General features: G+C 37.3%; 1 protein-coding gene across 2 annotated transcripts in view; it reads right to left on the bottom strand.

Annotated features, from left to right (window-relative positions):
• The window catches only part of UGGT1 (UDP-glucose glycoprotein glucosyltransferase 1), a 117,859-nt gene that overhangs the window by 72,361 nt on the left and 26,900 nt on the right, over positions 1–18,598 (bottom strand). For both annotated transcript variants that reach the window (XM_035726582.1, XM_035726581.1), the window contains exons 9-17: positions 18,286–18,386; positions 17,590–17,689; positions 16,389–16,449; positions 11,006–11,097; positions 9,279–9,429; positions 8,525–8,644; positions 7,404–7,489; positions 2,109–2,244; positions 47–178 (exon numbers count right to left, since the gene is read on the bottom strand). In XM_035726582.1, the coding sequence (XP_035582475.1) occupies positions 47–178; positions 2,109–2,244; positions 7,404–7,489; positions 8,525–8,644; positions 9,279–9,429; positions 11,006–11,097; positions 16,389–16,449; positions 17,590–17,689; positions 18,286–18,386 (979 nt within the window). The remainder of the gene's footprint in view (positions 1–46; positions 179–2,108; positions 2,245–7,403; positions 7,490–8,524; positions 8,645–9,278; positions 9,430–11,005; positions 11,098–16,388; positions 16,450–17,589; positions 17,690–18,285; positions 18,387–18,598) is intronic.

Below are 18,598 nucleotides of genomic sequence, written 5' to 3' on the forward strand. Positions count from 1 at the left end.
AAGCATAGCGTTGTGGTAAAATGAGAAGCACAAAAGAATTTCTTACCTTCCGATTTTGATCATAAGCAGAGTCAATCCCCAAAATGCTATTCACTTCAACATATGGATACTTCTTCTCTAGGACACTGACCACATGTTCAACTTTTACTTTTTCTCCAGTCCTTACTTTGTTATATATCTGAAAAAGAAAAATCAGGCAACCAAACACACTTTTAAATCCAAATTTCAGAATTTTTATTACAAAAGATTTCTGAATGTAGAGAGAAAACATGGCTATTTTTCTTGAAAGGTGAAATGGAACAGATTAGCAATTCTCCCTTTTTCATATACTTCCTTAAGACACCTTCTTATATTAGAAACTACGTATTCTTAAAATGACCCAATCAGCTCTTACTCACATTAAGTCCCAAATGCAAAAATGTGTTAATTTTTTAAAAATCTGAACACCTTTACATAATCCTTGAAATAAGAATTCATAGCCATGATGTTTAGGGGGGCAAAAGTTATAAAATATGTATGGCAAAAACCTTGTTTTTAAAAAGCAGATATAAAACAAATAACAACACAACTGTGTCTGTATACAGTTAAACACCTAGAAAGATATATATAAGACAATCTTCTAATAGTGGCTGTCTTTAAGGAGCAGGATTAGGAAAGGGGAAAGACAGAGAAATTTTAAATCAATACTTTAATATTATTTTTTAAAAAGTTTACAATGAACACACAATGTTTTTGCTGTTGCAAATAAAAATTTGAAAAAATGAAAACTCATATACATATATATCCTTCATATACACAGCTATGGGAGTGGGGGAACAACTTTAAAAAGCAGACTTTAAAACACATCCTCAGCAACTCCTTCTGAACTTACTTCTTTATCTATGGCCCTATTGCTAACCACCTTCACCATCATCTCTCACAGAGATCCCAGCAAGAGCTCACCAACCACTAACCCTGCCACTGTCTACCCTCCATCAGACCTGTCTCTATACATGCATCAGAATGATGTTTTTAACTCGAGTTTAACCTCTGCAAGCTGGACACTCATTGCCTGGCCTGACAGCCTCGACAAATAGGTTCCCCTCTCAGCCATACGGACATAGGAAATCACTACCTCTGATTTGCAGCCATTATTCAACTGACTCCTGTTTTTCCTCCTACACTCAGCTGGGACAACTTCCCACTCCACAACAATGCCATCCCTAGTGGAGTGAGGTCTAGTGCTGCCACAGTTGGCTGTGCTTCCCACAGTGCATTAACCATCTGCATGGACATGTCCCCCACTAGAATATAAGATCTTTGAGGACAGGGGTGAAGTCTTATTCTTGTTTGTATCCCTTGCAGCTAGTACCAGGCCTGGCAAATGGTAAGTCTTTAATAGATGTTAGCCAAATAAATAAATGAACATTTTAACTAATAAAAAATGCTCCAGACTGAATCTCTAAACAATAAATATAACAAACATAATAAACAGCAGGCTGACATGTTTATAGGTTAAAAAATAAGTGGTGAAAATCAACTGCTTTAAAGATGGTTTTCTAATAATTACCACTAATCTGTAAGCAAAAGAACTATTACTTATAAATTTTTTATATTCAAAAATAGAAAAAAAAGAAGAGAGTTCCTTGTTTGAACTGGAGAAAGTATCTTAAGTATATATAAAACTCAGGGTAGTTCAGTTCCCAAGGTAAAAATATGGAGAAAACAGACAATAAGAATTTATGATTTCAATATTAATTAAATGAAAATATAAAGACCTTAAAAGGAAAAAAAGCAAACATTTTTTTAAACAAGCAGAGAACATCATACTTACAAAAAAAAAAGAAAAGAAAAGAAAAATTAATTAGTGATTTCAAGTCACCAAAAGGCAGAAGACTAATAAGGTACATTAGTAGGGCCCCTAAGGAATCTTAGCTGAGATCACAGCAATTTATTATTAACATCAGTAGATCAGTAAAAGCAACTCCTTAAATATAGAACACAAAGGTTGAGAGAATAATTTATCATGCTTTTTCTCTTTACAAAAATATAAAATCCTCTTAACTCATACTGTTTTTTAGAGTAAGTTAAATTAAGAAAATTATTCGCCATTTTGATTGAAAACATACATGTATCAGAGTTTGGAAGGCATGATAATCATCCACTTCTTGGGCAACATAATTATACGCTCTCAGAATAGCCACTCCAGCATCTTGCATCCCATCAACGTCTTCAGAGTCATTAACCACAAAGATTAAACCAATTCTGGGGAGAGGGGGAAGGGCAAAAAGAAGAAAAAGAAACTTATCTCAAAAAATGCAACTGGTTGAAAATAGAGCTACCATACGATCCAGCAATTGCACTACTGGGTATTTACCCCAAAGATACAAATGTAGGGATCCGAAGGGGTACGTGCACCCCAATGTTTATAGCAGCAATGTCCACAATAGCCAAACTGTGGAAAGAGCCAAGATGTCCATCGAAAGATGAATGGATAAAAAAGATGTGGTATATATACACAATGGAATATTATGCAGCCATCAAAAGGAATGAGATCTTGCCATTTGCAACGACGTGGATGGAACTGGAGGGTATTATGCTGAGTGAACTAAGTCAATCAGAGAAAGACATGTATCATATGACCTCACTGATATGAGGAATTTTTAACCTCAGGAAACAAACTGAGGGTTGCTGGAGTGGTGGGGGGTGGGAGGGATGGGGTGGCTGAGTGACAGACATCGGGGAGGGTATGTGCTATGGTGAGCGCTGTGAATTGTGCAAGACTGTTGAATCACAGATCAGTACTTCTGAAACAAATAATGCAATATATGTTAAGAAAAAAGAAGAAGAAGAAGATAGCAGGAGGGGAAGAATGAAGGGGAGTAAGTTGGAGGGGGAGACGAACCATGAGAGACGATGGACTCTGAAAAACAAACTGAGGGTTCTAGAGGGGAGGGGGTTGGGGGGATGGCTTAGCCCAGTGATGGGTATTAAAGAGGGCACGTTCTGCATGGAGCACTGAGTGTTATGCACAAACAATGAACCATGGAACACTACATCAAAAACTAATGATGTATGGTGATTAACAATAAAAAAAAAATCAAAAAAAAATGCAACTGGTTAAAAAGAATGGCATCCCTGTATCCCACTCACGTATTGTAACTTCCTCTACTGAAAAGCACAGTTCACATCCTACTCTAATGCACTGGGCAAAGGCTTTTACCGCTTACAGAATAGAAAAGCAGGTTCCCAAAGGTGGCTTAGACTTTTCAACTGTTAAACCACACTGCTTCCACAATGGTGAAAGGCCTTTACTGACATGAAGGATTCTGTTACAGTTTTAGATGGAGATTTTGTTGTTTTTAAGCAAAAACTGGGGGAAGTAAACATTTTCAGAATGTGAAAATATACAAAAAGGGGGGTGGATTTTGAGATTAACATAGGCAAGATGAAAATCATAGGTAAATGGAAAACATAAAAATGTTTACTATTATCTGTTGGCAAAAAGCTATAACCAAAGTTAATGTTTATTACATTTTAAATTTTAAATTAAATTATAAGAATGAACCACAAAAAGATACCATTACACATCTATAAACTGGCAAAAAAAAAGGCGAAAAACTTGCACTGGCCAATACAGAAGTCACCAGCCTACATATTGGAGCAAAATCAATTCAACTGAGAATGGACAGTCTTTTTAACAAATGGTGATGGAACTGGAAATCCACAATGCAAAAAAACAAATCCGGGCAGAGAACTTATACCTCTCACAAAATATTAACTCAAAATGGATCATAAACATGAATATAAAACACAGAACTATAAAATTCCTAGAAAAGAACACAGAAAATTTAGGTGATCTTGGGTTGGTCAATGACTTATTAGATCTAACAAGCAAAAACATGATCCATGACCCAAAAAAAAAAAGGGATGAGCTAAACTTCACTGAAACTGGGACTTCTGCTCTGTGAAAGACACCATTAAGAGAATGAAAACAAGCCACAGACTGGCAGAAAATCTGTGAGAAACTAAGAAACACATATCTGATAAGGGACAGATATCCAAAATATACAAAGAACTCTCAAAACTCAACAACAACAAAAAGTTTAAAATGGGCAAAAGATCTGAATTAGTACCTCAGCAACCAAGGCACAGAGTTGGCAAATAGCAAAAAAAAAATTTGTTCAACATCATGTAATTAGGGAATTTCAAATTAAAACCACAATGGAAGGCGCCTAGGTGGCTCAGTCGTTAAGCGTCTGCCTTCGGCTCCAGTCATGATCCCTGGGTCCTGGGATCGGTCCTGCATTGGGCTCTCTGCTCAGCGGGAAGCCTGCTTCTCCCTCTCCCACTTGCCCTATTTGTGTTCCAGCTCTCGCTATCTCTCTCCCTGTCAAATAAACAAAATCTTAAAAAAAAAAAAAAAACACAATGGGATCCCACTACAAAATTATTAGAATGGCTAAAATCAAAACACTGACAACACCAAATTCTGGAGAGAACCTGGAGCAACAGGAACTCTTACTCACTGCTGGTAAGAATGCAAAATAATAGAACCACTTTGGAAGACAGTGTGGCAATTTCTTATAAAACACTTTTTACCATAAGATAAAGCAATTGTGCCCCTTGGTATTTTTCAAATGAGCAGAAGACTTATGTCCATACAAAAATCTACACACGGATGTTTACAGCAACTTTATTTATAATTACACAAACGTGGAAGCAACCAAGATGTTTACCAATAGGTGACTGGATTAAAAAAAAAAAAAAACACTAGAGCACATCTATCTAATGGAATATTATTTGGTGATAAAATGAAATGGTCTATCAAGCCATAAAAAGACAAAGACAGGGGCGCCTGGGTGGCTCAGTTGTTGTCTGCCTTTGGCTCAGGTCATGATCCCAGGGTCCTGGGATTGAGCCCTCCATCAGGCTCCCTGCTCCACAGGAAGCCTTCTTCTCCCTCTCCCACTCCCCCTGCTTGAGTTCCCTCTCTCGCTGTGTCTCTCTCTGTCAAATAAATAAATAAAATCTTAAAAAAAAAAAAAAAGGCATGGATAAACCTTAAAAGCATACTGCTAAATAAATTTTAAAAAAGCCAATCTAATAATGATATATATATCATGAGTCTGGAAAGGGCAAAACAATGGAGACAGTAAAGAGACCAGTGGTTGCCAGCAGTTGAGAGGGAAGGACAAACAGGTGGGGCACGGAGGATGTGGAGGACAGTGAAACTATTCTGTAGGATTGTGTAATGGTCGAAACATGTCATTACACAGTTGTCAAAACCCACAGACTATACAATGCAAACAATGAACCCAAATGTAAACTATGAACTTTAGTTAATAATAATGTATCAATACAGACTAATTAATTAACAGAGCTCTAAAAAATACAAAGTCTATTAATTAAAAAGAGAAAGAGGTAAAGCCTAAAAATAGAAGAAAATACAAAAAGATAAATATCAAACATCATACTCTCCTGAGGTACGTAGAGAGTGTGTATATGTAGATGGTGGTGGCAAGACAGTTCATTTATAGATAAAAATTGTTTTTTAAAATCCCACTTAAAACAGAAATCATATGAGTAGGTTCTAGGCAGAAATGACTTAAATGTTATTCTTATGAAAACAAAAATAAGAGCTAGGGACGCCTGGGTGGCTCAGTCGTTAAGCATCTGCCTTCAGCTCAGGTCATGATCCCAGGGTCCTGGGATTGAGTCCCACATCAGGCTCCTTGCTCAGTGAGGAGCCTGCTTCTCCCTCTCCCTCTGCTGCTCCCCCTGCTTGTGCTCTCTCTCTCTCTCTCTCTCTGACAAATAAATAAAAATCTTAAAAAAAATAATAATAATAAGAGCTAAGTATCTCCTCACAAAGGAACTCCCCTTTCCACGTTTCCAATTTCTAGAAAGGGCATCAGAGTTTTTCTGTTAGCTAGGCCCCTTCAGACTTCTGTTTCTCTCAGGCCCAGTCTCTTATCAAGTACCACTAGGGAGTCTTCCAGATTTGTCCCCTCCTCTCCTCAGCCCCTGTCAACACCTTGGTGTACCACATCAAAGGAAACAAAGACTAAAACCATAGCCAGTCTGCCTTGGGTCTCTCCACCAACTATGTATGCCAATACTCCTCTCTACTGCCAGTAAGTGTATTCTCACCTACCCTCACAATGTGAAAACCGCATTCCCTCTTCTTGTCCCTCAATGAAATTCAATAAATATTTACTTAGTGCCCATCGTGTACCATGGGCCAACTTCTGTGTTCTTTTATTTCTCTTTTCATCAAAATATAGCTCTGGCTGCAATCCAGTAGTTCAGTCGGGTATGCATGTTTTACATGAAAAATTTCACTAAAAAAAATCTCTACTTTTCCATCAATAAAAACCCTCTATTTTCTTCAAAGCTTAACTAATATCCAACTGTTCCATGAAACCTTTGTCCCTCCCAAATATCTTAGTTCATAATCTTTTACTTCCCTGAAATTCTAAAGCACTATGACTAGGATATAACCTAGCATCTGATCAAATATTTTCTTAAAGTGTCTGAAAGTATGAACAGTATTTTTTCCAAGAAGGTAGGAATACAGCTTAGATACTATCCACAGCATTTAGCTCAGTGCTGGGCACAGAACACACTACATTTGTTAGCTAGACTTTTCTTCTTCTCTATTTTCATGTTTTCTAAGAATTCAGATTTTGGTCGACATTACTCAGAATATAAGTGAAAATGGGCACCTGGGTAGCTCAATGGGTTAAGCGTTTGCCTTCGGCTCAGGTCATGATCCCAGGGTCCTGGGATCGAGTCCCACATCGGGCTCCCTGCTCAGTGGGGAGTCTGCCTCTCCCTCTACCCTTCCCCCTTGCGCGTGATCTCAATCTCTCACTCTCTCTCTCTCTCTTTAAATCTTTAAAAAAAAGAATATAAGTGAAAATATCTTAGCATGTATTTGTAAAGCATTAAAATGCTGTTCTTAAAAAAGCACAGTGAAAAATCCAGCCATTCAAGTACCCTGTTGGTAGATTTGGCAATGCAAATAAAAGAAGTATGTCTGCATCTACAAAAAGCTACAGGTACATTTAGTCCTTGCCAGTCAAAAAAAGTTGTTGGCAAAGCTCTTTATCTCCAGTAAAAGCAGAAATAGGCTTTGTGATCTGGACACTTACCTAGGAAAATTCCCTTTCACTGGGAAGCAAGCTGAGACCACAAACTATTTTTACATGATCTATTTATTAATAATTCAATGGTGGTAAGCTTTTATTCATTGAGAATCAAATTTTCTACCCCAAAAGATACTGCTTCATACTTAAACAAAAGATACAACTGCCATTAATGATCCGACTATTAATTATCCAGTAGCACCAGACTTGCATTTAAGAATGACAAAACCTCTGCTAATTAGATATATATCATTCAATCAATACCAGTGTTACCTTAGTGGTATATGATTACTGAGGAACATCTCAGCTGTGTTAATCAACTCTGCTGTGGTCTCATGAGCAGGATCAACTATGAAAACCTATAAAGGGGAAGGGGGAACGGAACACATAAAATGAAATTTATTCTAATGTCACATAAAAATGCTGTTACACTTTGTACTTCCAGCAACTCTGAACCACATGAAAGAGGAGTTACACAAACAGCAGTTTCCCTCCTTAATGTTCAAAACAATGCAGTACTCTCATGATATTCTGCTAATAACATGGGAACTGTGTTCCAGATTACTAACATCCATAGTTTTACTACACCTAAAAAAACCCAAGTTTTATGAACTCTCCTACCTTAGAAAACTGAGATTATCTTTTCTGTGTATTCATTTCTAAGCATTTCTGAATTAAGAATTCATTTAAAACTCAATTTTTAGATCACAATAATAGCTATCATGTATTAAGATCTCATGATGTGCTTTAAATACATATATAACCCCGTTTAATAAAGTTCAGATATATAGTAAGAAAAAGAGAATGAAATTTTGACCAGGAAGGAAAAAAGTGGTTTCAAAAGTGAGACAAGTATAGAGGGCAGTTTCCCTTGCACGTTCTGGGGAAGGAGACCTGCCCCCAATCTCTTTAAGAATAAATGGTGGGAAAAGAAGAAATGACAGGGAAAAAGAGGGCCAACTAAGAAAACTCCTCCTCTCTCTCTCTAAAGCAGTGAAATAAGGAATAACAAGTAGGAGCTCACAGAAAGATTTATTTAAGTTTTAGAGATTAAGATATTAAAGGAAAAGAGTAGTAGCATATTCATCTTCTGAGTAAAACTATCTTTAAACTAAAATAAGGGGCCCTGGGCTGCATAGTTGGTTAAGTGTCTGACTCTCCATTTCGGCTCAGGCTGTGATCTCAGGGTCATGAGGTCGAGCCCCACGTCAGGCTCATTGGAATATGACCCTTCAGTTTGAATATGGAGGTAGAAGAACACATTTAGTGGTGATAGTGATGGGAGAAGCAGCTAGTATAGGGGAGAAATGAACAGTCTAGATATGGCTTAAAGGTAGGGGAGAGGGCAAGGGAGAAACAGAGCTCATCACCAGACAATAAGCAGTTTTACTCACCATGTTATGCAAGTTTTTCCTGATCTGCCGGATAACACCAGGAAAGGTGGGTCGAAGCAACTCTTGTAGACTAGAAGGCCATGAATTGTATCTGCTGTCAACCTCCAAGTTGTTGATCCACTAGGAAAAAAATGCACATCATGGTGCATATACTTTAGTCACTATTAGTAAAAATACCAGAAATAACAGTAAAACTTGAAATGATTTTAAGGAGAATCACATGGGAAAGACCATTTTCAAAAATACAAAGATCAAGTAGAAAAATGAGTGACTAAAACACAAGCCACAGAAGATATTTGCAACCTACAAAACCAATAAAGGACTAGTATCAAGACCATGTATAGAAATCTAACATATCAATAAAAAAAGGTCCGCAACATATGAGAAAAGAAAATAAGCTACTGATACGAAGAAATTTACAGAGGAAATTCAACAGGGCAATTAACACAAGTAAAGATGTACATCTTCACTAGTAATCTGAGGATTAGAAACCAAAACCACAGTGAAATTTCACAATCATTAAATTTTAAAGTTTGTCAATATCCAAGAATAGGCAAGGGTATAGAGCAATTAGAACTCTCACCCAATGCTGGTGCCTGGAATAGTCACTTTAGAGAAGAAAACAGTCACTTTAGAGAAGTATTCTAGTTCTAGGTATACGCCCCAAATAAATTCTCACATATATGCACAAAACACAATGAGAAAACTGTAACAAAATGCCAGTGCCCCTTGGACACTCCAACAGAATACCTACTGAAATAGCAGGACTCCGGATGTCTACAGCATAGTCGGCCTCAGAGGGCTGGATGTTCAGTTTCAAAACATTATGCAGAGAAAGGCCTTCTATTCCCAATCTATGCAGACCCTCCATTACCCGAGCTTCATTCCTCAATATATCAAACAGACTGGGGGGAAAAAAGGTATTTAGTAGAAAAAGTTTAAAAAAAAAACACACACAAAAAAACCTCACCATGAAAAGATTTATCATTTCAAATTCAATGCCCTGTTCAAACTAGCCGAGAAATCAAAAAAGGGAGCTCTTCCCCTTGCTTCATCTCGTCAAAATATAGAGAACGAAGTAGGTAGGACTTGCTTCTTATTAAACTTATCAATGTATCTATCAGGTATAAAATTATCTCTAAATATAAATACACAATTTGAGGATGAAATAATCCTCATCTGAATTTTGCACTGCATGTTTTAAAAAAAAAACTATGGTAACCTCTCTGTATTATCTCTACATAAATCTACAATTATCTCATAATTAAAAATTTATTTTAAAAACTACATTATATAGATTTAACATAGGTTACAACATCAGTGTCAATTTACAAGATGCACACATATACAACCACAGTAAAAGGTCTGGAAGAATTTATACCCAACGTAAAGGTTTGCTAGGGAAAGTAGAAAAGATGGGAAGGAAAAAGAAATAAGAAGCCAGAATGAAGACTCTCCTTTTCTTAGTTCTTTTATCCGTCTATCACTTAAAACTGTTAAAATAAGCAAGTAATCAATTTGTAAACTCTGAAAAATTAAAGAGATAGGCACATATTTTTTACTTAAAAAAAAATTACAAATCTGGGCAATCTTTTTAAAGCATCCACACCATTTTTTTACTAGCTCTGAAAAGCAGTAGGACATAAAAGGCTCAATTAAAATATCTTATTGGGGCAACCCATTCTTCTGAAGCATTAGCAGTAGCTTTTGTTTTCACTATTATGAAGCCACAGTGTCAACTGTGTCAATCTTAATTCCAAGGACAAAATCTGAATTCTACCTAACTATCCACCCCCCCTCAAAATTCATAAGGTCAATTTAGAGCAAGTTAGTCCTGAACTATATTTTAACAATACAAAGAGATAGATACTCTTTTTTTTTTTAAGATGTATTTATCCATTTGAGAGAGAAAGGAGAGAGAGAGCAAGGGAGGGACAAAGGGAGAGGGAAAGAGAAACCCAAGCAGACTCCACATGGGGTTCAATCTCACGACTCTCAAGATTACTACTCTGAGATCATGACCTGAGCCAAAACCAACAGTCAGCTACTTAACCAACTATGCCACCCAGGCGTCCCTAGATATTCAAATAATATATGTAAGATGGAACACCTTCTGAGACACGGGAGGCAGAGGCAGCATTTTGGATAAACATACTGCACACTGTTTCCATAAGTAAAAGAACCCACTCGCACTCTCTCTTTTTTTATGGATAAGAGGAAAACTATAGCTCTAAAAGGGCATCCTCGAAAGACACTTAGGCCTTCAATGTCCAAGGTCTTGAAAGTACATTATAATAACAAATGACAGTATTATTGTGTCATCCCAGTCATCCACTCATGACTCAGGACTCATTACTCACTCCACCTGGTAAGCTATTAGGCTTTGCAACATGCCACGTCAAGTAGGAAAAACAATCTGAACATGCTATAAGAAGCTAACATTATAAAACCTTTTCAGAGAATAAAAAATATTATCCATACCTGAATATATCCTGTGTATCTAAATCAATATGAAGTCCATTGATAAACAGGGCGGAATCTCCAGGCTGTAATCCTAAAGTTCCTTTGAAATACTAAAATATTAAAAAAAAAAAAAAAAAGTTAAGGAGCAGAAGAGAATGTTTAACAAAAATTTCCATGTTTCAGGGGTGCCTGGGTGGCTCAGTCGTTGGATGTCCGCCTTCGGCTCAGGTCGTGATCCCAGGGTCTTGGGTTCGAGCCCCACATCGGACTCCCTGCTCCGCGGGAAGCCTGCTTCTCCCTCTCCCACTACCCCCTGCTTGTGTTCCCTCTCTCGCTGTGTCTCTCTCTGTTAAATAAACAAAAATCTTTAAAAAAAAAAAAAAAAAAACCCTTACCTTTAAAAAAAAAAAAATTTCCATGTTTCTGACTTTAGTATATGTACAAATGTTGCATCCTCTTATTTATTATAGGAAACCCTAAGGCTGGGTTAAGATTTCCTTTTATGTACCCCACAGACCATTCTTAGCATTTACTACATTGTAATGAAACTACTGTTTCATGTGAAATACACCTCTCCTCCCTTTCCTCCTTCCAACTACGATCAATACAACTATTTCCCATAATGTTGGAGGAAGGAGGATGAGGGAGATTGATTAAATAAGCCAAGTGCTGAGGGTCATTTTCATAAAAGGTGACTTCTTTTACTATTTACTGTTTGTGATGCCAACCAAGGTGGTGATAGCAGTCACTAACAGCTGGGCCTTCTTGATGAACTCCAGGGATCTAATCTAAAAGGGTTTCAAGACCCACACCTCCCTTAAACCTTCAAACTAAGGCACACTAAGAAACTGAGTTGCTGCCCTGGAGACAGCACCCACATGCACCTAACTGTCCAAGACCTGGTCTCCATGGGGCCTTCAACTGCTGCTCCCTGAGACAGTGGTTCCCTGACACACGGGTGACTGTGCAGTCCCTGCAGCCCTTCAGACCTGCCTGACCCATCAGACACACTGCTTGGATGCCATGCTGTAGCTTCTGCTGACTTCTATCTTTCCATTTAATTACTCTTTCCTTCCAAGGAAACTGGGACTACTATTCATATTCCACACCACAGGGAGCTAATCCACTCAGCAAAGGGAAAAAACTACTCAGATACTAGGGACAGAACTTAAGTCCTTAGCTCTCACAGGAACACGAAGGACAGGGACTGTTGAGCTCCCTTCATTTCCCAGGAGTCAGCAGACTAAGAGAAGTAAACTTTAAGGTTCAGTATTGCATGGGTAAAGCATAAAACGACGAGGAAGCCACAGCTTCTGCTTCTTTGCCCTGCAAGGATTAAATTGCAGATAAAATAAGGGGAAAATGGAGACTTGCATCAAATCAGAAATGGAATTTCTTAAATGGGAAAGAAAAACATCCATGTCCACTGACACCCAGGCTGTATACCCTCTGACTGTAAGAAACACTGATTCTGAGCTGCTAAACACGACTCCTATCTATTTCAAAATCTGGGTGCTGGTAACAGAGCAAAGTTCACTTTGTGAAAATTCATCACACTAAAGATAGAGGATTTGTGCACATTTTTGCATGTGTTGTATGTTTTTGTGCTTTATACTTTAACAAAATATTTAATAAAAAAAAAGAATCCAGGAAATACTACAATCTATATAATTTAATGTTTTGTTCTCTTGTGGGGGAAAAAGGCTTAAGTATTGGTACTATTATTCTGGAAATCAAAAATAAAGTAAATAAAAACTGTTAATAAGGTTTCTTCAACTTAGTAAATATTTGAGATAAATTTGGTTTACTTAGTCCTCAGATCTATTTAATTAATATCTCACATGTAAAGGTTTAAAAAATCTGGGGTAAAGTTAGTAGACTGAACACAAGCATTTTTTTTCCCTCCTGAAACTCTGTTGAAATGTCAGTTTTTTAAAAAGGGACTTTTATAAAGTTATAAATCCACAACAACAAAGAGAACAAAAAAGAAAAAGGGCAATTAATTTTGGAAGGTGGAAAGGAAAGGCATGAACAGTAACTGTCTTAGCAACCCCAAGAAAGCTGAATGGCAAGCCAACGGAAACCACAAGTTATCCTGTGGAACTCTTCAAAAGGCTCAAGAATTGACAGCACAAAGAACACATGTATGAGGGGGTAATCACTAGGCTAGAAAATGAGTTCTGATGGACAGCCTTTTAAAGATAAGAGCCCTCAGACTCCCCTGCTGATTTCACACAGTAAGGTAACTGCTGTCATGACTCCCTCTACTCCAGAAAAATGGAGGAAAATTCCCTGGAAAGAGTGAAAGAGAGAATCTGGGAACTTGGGGAAATGAAGCACAGCTGAGGGCAGCGACGCCTCAATGAAAACTGGGGACTGGGTGGAAGTTCCATTCAGGCAGCCAGACTTCACCGTCCAGGCAGAAGATCAGAAGATCCTTTTCTGGAGACTGAACAGCTCAAGAGGAAAGGTATCAGGATACTGACACCTGAGGGTGAACTGGGGTGAACTAGGAAATTGTCATACCAGGAGAGCCTACAGTCAAAAGCCTCATTCTTAAGGCTTCCCATCAGCTCATTATTGCCTCATTCTCTTCAATATGAGCAGCAGATCACCAAACATGTAAGGAAAGCCTCTAACGTTAAAAACAAGAGACCAAGACAAAAAGAAAGTCAACTTAAGAGGAAACAGATGGTGTGAGAGAGAAGAAAACAGGGGCGCCTGGGTGGCTCAGTCGTTAAGCGTCTGCCTTCGGCTCAGGTCATGATCTCAGGGTCCTGGGATCAAGCCCCGCATCGGGCTCCCTGCTCAGCAGGAAAGCCTGCTTCTCCCTCTCCCACTCCCCCTGCTTGTGTTCCCTCTCTCACTGTGTCTCTCTCTGTCAAATAAATAAATAAAATCTTAAAAATAAATAAATAAATGGAAATTTTTAAGTAAATAGAAGAAAACATACACATGCACCACTGATAGCTTCAGAAAGATAGAAGAACACCATAAAAAGAGGAATCTAAGAACAATAACCCTTGGAAATTAAAGATTTGAAAACTAAAGGAAAAATATCAACAAAGGAGTTGAAAATCTTTCCCAGAAAGTTTAAAAATAAAACATAAAAGAACTGGAAAATAAGAAATAAAATGCATTTTTTAATTAGGACAAACTAGTCGAGGAGATGCAATACCTTAAAAATGAAGAATTCCAGGAAAACAAAAGAGAGAAACCAGAGGGAATGAGGCAAAGAAATAATTCAAGCAAATTTCCCAAAACTAAAGGAAATTGTTTTCCAGATTTGGAGGGGCCACCATTCACCCAACAGTACAGAGATTTTCTTAAAAGGCACAGCATTGTGAAATTTCAGATTATAGGGCTGAAGAAAAGATCCTGAATGATTCTGGAAAGAAAAAACCGATCTCATACCAAGGGTTCAGATTTCTCAATATCCATAATAGAAATCAAAATTCCAAGAAGCAATGCCTTCAAACTGTCACCCTTGACCCCCCCTAAACTCAGGACTGACCTACTGAACTCAGGAAACTCCTAAAAGGTTCAGTCTGTCAATTTCATCTTTTAGAAACTAACAAATTGCTGGAACAGAGAAAGAAACTTGAGGATGATGCATGACACCTGTGCAGATAATCAGAAAGTATTCCTTCCTCAGCCTCATTATAATGTTAAAGTCCCCAGTTTGGGGAACAGTCATCCCAAACCCTAATAAAAGGAGGCAGCCTACCCCTATTGGAATAGTCATGGCTTTGGAAATTATTCCCTGTGATCTCCCTATTTATACAAATAAAGATGACCTCTGAAGGCAACTCTACCTGGTATAGTCTCTGTCTTACTACTCACCAAGGAGCAGACCCACTTTGGTCCGGTAACAAAACTTCTAAATGACTTCCAGTCTAGAATTCTATACCCAGCCAAGATATCAATAAAAACAGAAATGGAGGAATGCCTGGGTGGCTGTCAGTTAAGCGTCTGCCTTCAGCTCAGGACATGGTCCCAGGGTCCTGGTATCGAGCCCCACATCAGGCTCCCTGCTCAGTGGGGAGACTGCTTCTCCCTCTCCCTCTGCCCCTCCTCCCTGCTTGTGTTTTCTCTCTCTCTCGCAAATAAATTAATTAATCTTTAAAAAAAAAAACAGAAATCAGAAATTTGATTTCTCAGAGTCTGAAATTTACCTCACATGTAACTCTTCTCATGAAGAATGATGTGCTACATCAAAATAAGGGAGTAAACCAAAAACAAAGAAGACCTGGAATCCAAGAACAGGAGATCCAACAAAAGAGATTAAAGCAAGGTCCCAGGATAACTGGTATGCCCTAGACATAAAGAACCACCAGACCACAGTGGAGCAGAACAAAAATCGATGAAATCACAAAAATATACAGAGAAATTGGAAAGACAGGGAAGTACCAATATGGAGTAATGGCAGACATAGGGGTGAGGGGCAGTGAAAGAAAGTTAAACTTCATCCTTGTAATGGAGGCCAAGGCATAAGATTGAAACTGGAAAACACCGTACCAGTTCAAACTTGCTAAAAATCTGGGGATAAATATCAAAACAATTAGCTAAGTGTTGAAAGCAGATACTTCTAATAAGGGGGACAAAACAGGGAGGAAGTCATATTATGAGGATGCTGTTTATCTAAACAAAGTGGTGGCACCATCTGATTTTTTTTTTTTTAAAGATTTTATTTATTTATTTGAGAGAGAGAGAGCACATGCACAAGCAAGCAGGAGTGGGAAGAGGAGCAGTGGAAGAGGGACAAGTAGACTCCACACTGGGTGCAGAGCCTGACATGGGGCTTGATCCCAGGACCCCTAGATCATGACCTGAGCCAAAATCAAGAGTCGGACACCTAATCAACTGAGCCACCCAGGCACCCCTGATGTTTGAATTATATTCATATTCAACTCTGATTAAAAATTAAAAATATAAATGCAACATATTAAAAAAAAAAAAGAAAAAGAAGAAGATAACAGGAGAGGAAGAATGAAGGGGAGTAAGTCAGAGGGGGAGAGGAACCATGAGAGATGATGGACTCTGAAAAACAAACTGAGGGTTCTAGAGGGGAGGAGGGTAGGGGGATGGGTTAGCCTGGTGATGGGTATTAAAGAGGGCACATTCTGCATGGAGCACTGGGTGTTATGAAGAAACAATGAATCATGGAACATTACATCAAAAACTAATGATGTGATATATGGTGATTAACGTAACAATAAAAAAATTTTAAAAAATTAAAAATATAAAAAATGATTACAGAAATAAAACACCACCATCTTTACTAAAAGATGCAATTTAACTGTAAAACTGTTAAATGTCACTGATGTAACTCAGATTTCCTCATCTTTAAAGATACAATACAAAACAGAAAAGAAAATAGTGATTTTTCACTGGGTAATACCTTCTGATTCTCTTCCACTTCGGTTCTAAGTTCTGAACTCACTGCTGTTTTTGTTATTGCTCTAAAGAAATAAAAATGTTATTAGTGTTTAGTTTAACATTTGATATGTCTTCAGTTTCCCTATATTTACATATAAAACAACACATTGCTCAATACATTACAAAAAACTAAAAGAAAAAAAAAACCTTCACCTTCACAAATAATTAAATACATTTCTCCATTCAGGTGTACGTATATTTTCATTTTACTACAAGATATGATGCCACAGAAAAGTAGCAGTTGTAGCAGCATTTTAAAGCAAGTGCAGTTATCCCCAAGATCTTAGGTTAAGTATGTGTAACTCTATTCCTATATATGATCTTTACTGTTCACAGGCTAAAGGCTAATGTTAAATTAAGGTGAAAGACTCCTCATACTATTTGAGCACTTTTGGTGGAGCTGTAATCCTACATGTATATCTTCAATAGCCTGCTGAACTAAATGAGAATGTACTATATGATTTATAAGTCCTAAGAAATATTTTCCAAGACTAATCAAATAAACAAACTTATTTATAAAATATCTCACATCAGAAGTCAAAACACCTTGTTCAGTTATTCAAGAAAAACACTGACAACCATTTAAGTCATTAGTCTCTAAAAATTTGGCTTTTAAAATCATTTATTTAGAAGATGTGGAGGACCATTATACAACTGAAAGCAGTATCAAAAAAGCTGCATTCAAAATCTTATTGTGTCACCATGAAAAAGCCTCTAGAACTCATTTTCCTCATCAAGTTTGAATAAGATGATGTATATAAAACCCTTCAGGAACAAAACATTATAGTCCATGCCAGACCCTAAATTAGTTATATCTGCAGACATCAGATTTTGTTAACTCATCCAATCCTGACATGTAGGTATCATTATTTCCATTTTACTGCTGAGGAAGTGAGGTAAAGAGAGGTTGCTTATTTGCAAACATCATGCAACTAGCAAGTGGCAGAGCCAAGGACACAAGCTAGATGGGTCTCTCCAACCACACAATGTATGGTAGTGCCATCTTCCCAAAAAGACAGCATCATTAGCAGTATGGTACTGGTAGTAAAACTTTAATTTTCTAAGCATTTTCATATTTTACTCACCTCATTTTGCATGTACACATGAAGATAATTATGTATGTGTCAAAGAGAAAAATGTGTCAGAGCCTTACTCTTTATTACCTGGCTTTGGTAGGAAAATTTTGACTAAGATCCTTCATAACTACCAAAGCTAATTCAATAGGAGCAGCCAAGATTCGGGCAGCAGTCTGGAAACTGAGATCTGCAACAAGGTCAAATACAATTTAAAGTGCATTAATCTAATGCAAAGAGAAATAAGAAAAAAAATTTCTTTCTCACAATTTTCTTGGTAATTGAGAATGCAACCATTTCAGAGTGTGCTCATGATTTAATTTCAGGTTTTATTCACTTCATAGGTCCCCACAAAGTAGAGCAAAAGACTTTAGTAAATTATGTTGAAAAAAAATACTGTGATAACTAGATCTTTGGACCAGAAAAGCTAAAATATATCCTGCCATGTTAATGTCTTTAACATTCAACATATACACTGTTCAAGAAACTTTAATATAAACATAAAGACTAAGACAAACTTGTTTGTACTATTACCCACTTATGTATCTGTTTACACAGATAAAGATCTGGCACTCATTTTTATATCTACTTCTGCATAGTGTTAACTATCTCCAAAAGGACTTCCTTTCTTTTCTGATTAATCATAATTAATGCCTCTATATTGAAAATCTGTGGTAACTTCAGAATCTGGCAAATAGATAACATTAATTTCAAATTCTACATTTTTTTTAATACCATAAAATTTAGTCAAAAAGTAGGCCAGTGATTCCTCTACATGTTTACTACCTTGCAACTGCCAAACTTTTAAAGGTGCCATTTCATTGGTGCTTTCCACAAGATGTTTTCTGAGTTCTTTCAACTGCCCCTTCAGGTCAGGGTGCAGGTCTCTAAAAGAAACATAAAATCAGTCTTATTAACCTGTCTTTCCCTTCTCAAAGCACACTCAGAAGAAGGCTCCAATTTTATCTTCATAATTTTCCCCTTAGCAATAAGAAAATTCCTACAATATAGGAAAAATATTAAAGCATAATTATTTTTCTTAAAAATAAGCTAATATAGGGGCGCCTGGGCAGCTCAGTCGGTTAAGTGATTGCCTTCA

Source organism: Zalophus californianus, chromosome 3 (assembly GCF_009762305.2).
Source record: "Zalophus californianus isolate mZalCal1 chromosome 3, mZalCal1.pri.v2, whole genome shotgun sequence".
Classification (NCBI taxonomy): Eukaryota; Metazoa; Chordata; class Mammalia; order Carnivora; family Otariidae; genus Zalophus; species Zalophus californianus.